Source organism: Dichotomopilus funicola, assembly GCF_033296635.1.
Source record: "Dichotomopilus funicola strain CBS 141.50 unplaced genomic scaffold C8A04scaffold_26, whole genome shotgun sequence".
NCBI lineage: Eukaryota > Fungi > Ascomycota > Sordariomycetes > Sordariales > Chaetomiaceae > Dichotomopilus > Dichotomopilus funicola.
The window spans coordinates 383,027-387,084 of NW_026944047.1; the positions used below are offsets into that span (position 1 = coordinate 383,027).

The following is a 4,058-nucleotide window of genomic DNA, read 5'->3' on the forward strand; positions in this document are numbered from 1 at the left end:
TTTTTTTTTTTTTTTTTTTTGTTACGTTGCGCTGGCTGGTCCCTCCGACCCCCCCCTCCACCCCCTGGCTACCATAGCCGTCCAACGAGAACGCGTTGCCAGTTCGACCATTGGGTGCTTCGGTTGTGTTGTCAAGGTTGTCAACGGCCCGGTAAGAGGGGCCGGGGGTGCCAAAGTGCGAAGCATTTCGGAGTTCTTCATTGGTAGGGGATATCGGCAGCAAGCGGGTGGCCGTCCCGGCCGAAAAGTATGAAAGGTACGAAGCCGAAGAGGGCGAGCGGCAGGGAAATGGATGGGATGGACCTGTCAAAAAGCTCCCAGCCGGATGGTTTCTTCCTTATCCCGGGGCGGTTTCGAAAAATTCCACCTTGTCTGTGTCTCTCCATTCGGCTGCCGTGTCGCACAGCAGCTAGGATGGATCATGGCGCTACGTCTGGGGCTATGGAAGGTGTATTTCGTACCTCACGACGCAGTTCTATATGTGGTTTGCCTTCGGAGACGAAGTCTGTGCAGCTGCATGATGTCGATGGCCGGGCTGCAGTTGGCCTACTAAATTGGGCGAGGCGAGGCGAGGCGAGGCGAAAAAGTGATCGCAAAAGATGATCGAGGTGATGCCCCTCTTGCGTGCGTGTGTTCTTGTCGTCGTCCCGTTCAAACGGAGCGGTCAATCTGTGTTATCTAACTTTTTTGAGAGAAAATGAAAAAGCGAGACATCGGATTCCCGTTGGTACGGTTCCCGGACCCAAAGCGGAAAACCGTTTTCAAAGATATGCGAAACGCCTTGAGATCTGAGACAACCCACCGAAAGTTTGACAGTGGTGTTTCCTTTTCGGCCAACATCAGAAAATCCTGTTGCTTGTTCCTGCTCGTTAGCCATTGAATCCCGGAGAGAGGAACTGCTTCTGCAGCAGAAATGACAACGCGCAGCAATTAACAGCTCGCGCACATCCAAGATTCCAAAAAAACGGCCCGAGGTTCAAGAAGCTCCCGCAGCTTGCTGCAAATCACAAGCAGCATTGTGTGCAGTTGCGGCCAATGCAATCGAGAAAGCCAAGCAGCCAAGCTTCCCAAAGCAACCACATAAAAAAGTTTGAATGGACTTTCTGGTGGGTGGCCCGGACGAATTATGTGAGGTCTGCAGATGGACGGGAGCGGGCGGGGGGTGATTGATGGCCCCAAGTGGTCGCGAGATGGACGAAATCGGACAGATGGGGAAGCGAAGGGAGAAAAAAGATCCCGCCCCACCAGAGCTTTTTCGCGCCAAGTGGGGTGCACCCTGGTCCCCCTCGCCTGTCCACCGAGCCCGCTAAAAGAGAAAGCCGAGACCCAAAATCTGGACTCCTCAGTGGATGGTGCTCGGGCCATGGACTTTGCCCAATCGTGGATCAAGTTCATTGCGCTGATGATGTGCGGCCAGATGCAAAAGATGCAGTTCCATACCATGGTTGGGGATGCTGGGAGAGCAAGGGGAAAGGAACTACACTACACTAAGAACAGCTAAGCAACGGGGAGAATCGGCGAACTGGGGGGTTTCCTCTGTTGTGGCGTTATCTGATGAAGGAGATGTTGCTCCTGAACCGGCGCTTTCTCCAAGGAATAAGATCTATCTCTCTCTCTTCTTGAATCAACCTGCCTCTCTTTATGAGAATTGATATCCGGTTCAGCCACCGAGTTGGTCCTCAATTGGGCTAAATCTCAGAGACAGCAAGCAGCACAGTACACAGTAGGCAACTACAATTGATGTGACAAACCCCCTCTTGATATACACCGTGTGAAAGAGGAACTTTGCAGAATTGGAGAAGACGGACCGACCAACACATGCAAAACAGACAACCGAACCGAACTTGGCCGAAACCCCTCACTGTCAACCCCAATTGCTAGCAGTACAAAAGTAACAAAAGAAAAGAACCATCTCCCTTTGTCCTCACAAGAAGAGATATGTCTACAAAGTATGCTCCAGGGCTTATCCCCATCCTCAACCGATCCGATCTCTCTTCCTCAAAAATATGGAGGGTTGGGAAGTTGGGAATCGACCAACTGTACTAGATGTCCGGACCGATGTACACCTGTGACCGGGCTGTTAGTCAAGTTATGCGTTGTCCAGATGGATGGATGGAACCAGGCGTGCCAGGGAGGGGGGGGGACCCCGGACGACAGGCGTTGATCCAATGGATCTAACTGGACAAGGGTCGGCTTTCGCACTTTGGGGTCTGTCTGTCTCTCCACCAGCGAGCGCAACGATCTGATTCTGCAATGGGGAGGGCGGAAAAACGCCATTGATGAAATAGCAAGGGACAAGGGGGCAAGGTGCGAAGGTGCAATGGCAATAGTGATCGATCAATCAAGCATGGCACTACACTAGAGATGCAATCGCAGCTGGATCAATTTTTTGTGGTTTGATTTGTCCTTGTGGAAGCAAGTCTAGCTCTTCGACAGCCTCTTTTTTGGGGGAACTTTATTAGAGTTTTTCCTTTTAGGAGGCGCAGAGTGGGGGAGAAGGGGACAAAGGCAAAAAAGCCAGGCGGGTAAGGTGGTGCAAAACAACATCGTGTGAAACGCCCAAGGACGCCTGCCAGACCGTCATGATGCGAAATGCGTAAATGCAGTCACAAATCCTCCCCTCCCATCTCGCCAGCCCGCTGTTCGCCTTAACCCATGATGTATGCCCTCCACGGCCATCCACCGACTCCTCGCCCTCCCTTCGCCCTCCCTCATCCCTTTCCGTTCTCCCACAGACCTCCTTCTCTTCTCCTCGACCTGGGTATCCAAGACAAATGGACCAACGGGGTCCGAATCGATCCCAAAAACACTGCCACTCTCCCCCGTCATGGTTTCCGAGCCCTATCCTACCGCAAAGCGCCGGGCGCAACCAGTGCCTTTCCCAAGAGACTCAATTCAAGGAAAATAGACAGCAAAGGAAACGTGGGTGCAAGTCCTCTTCGTGACTCGAACTCGGATGGATATTTACGCCCCAATGATGCCCTGTTTTGGTTTATGCGCCGTTCGCCATATGGGAGAGTCGGTATGTGTTTGTGTGTCGTCCATAATAAAAAAAAATAAGGGAAAATAGTAAAGAGATGATGTTTGGGTATGATAGCATGAAAAATGAAAGTTGCGCCAGTCGCAATAGCTGCCCGGAGATGTGTCGGGGGCCGTCATCATTGCGTATTCTGCGTGAGGCTGCACGTCGTGTCCCGTCGCAAGAAGAAAGGCCGACACCGGTGTTTGATTTTAGACTGTCGTTGCTCATAAGATTACACAACCTCCCCTGCGACGCTCGCCACGTTCCCATCGGTGGCGGCCCTTCTCTGGCTGGACGGTTGAGTCGGAGCGCCGAGAAGACTCGTACTTGCTGCTGTTCGTGGGCGAGTGTGGCTGCGCTGAGGCCTGCCGTTGTCGCCGCAGGATCCGGACGACGTCGTAGAAAGCCTTGTCGACGTTGATGTAGTTCTTAGCCGAGGCCTCAACGAATTCGCATCCGAGTTCGCGCGCCAGCGCGTGGCCCTCCTGTGTCGAGACTTCGCGCTCGGCGATACGATCGCTCTTGTTGCCCACGAGCATGATGGGGACGGGCGCGGACGGGTTGACCGCCGAGATCGGTGAGCCTGGATATGACGGGGACGAGGCTGTTGACTCCTTTACCCTTTGGATTTGGTGGTGGAACCGCTTGATGCGCGTGAAGGACGATCGGGACGAGATGCTGTAGACAAGGACGAAGCCTTCGCCATCGCGGATCCACTGGTCTCGGAGCGCGGTATACTCTTCTTGCCCTGCCGTATCGAGCACCTCCAGCATGCAGGCTTGATTGTCTATCACGGCTTGCTTGCGGTACGAGTCCTCAATGGTCGGGTCGTACTGGAGAACATTGTGTCAATGGGTTGTCCAAAGCGGAACCCCCGCGGGAGCGGGGAATATCTTGCGATGGGAGAGTGAAAGGAGAGTAGGGAGCATACCGTTTCGACGAAATGCTGCAAGCAAAGCTGAATTGTAAGAGCCGTTTTTCCTACGCCACCATCTCCTAGCACCACCAATTTGTATAGCACCATCTTGCCCGCCAT

At 53.4% G+C, this 4,058-nt stretch overlaps 1 protein-coding gene across 1 annotated transcript; it reads right to left on the reverse strand.

The window, feature by feature from the left end:
• Nucleotides 1-3,246: 3,246 nt before the first annotated feature.
• C8A04DRAFT_11727 (putative ras-like protein precursor) lies at nt 3,247-4,058 on the reverse strand (the record flags this gene model as incomplete). The annotated part of the gene is made up of 2 exons (XM_062777075.1): nt 3,247-3,855; nt 3,954-4,058. The coding sequence occupies 2 exons, from the start codon at nt 4,056-4,058 to the stop codon at nt 3,247-3,249; spliced, it is 714 nt and encodes a 237-aa protein (XP_062637617.1).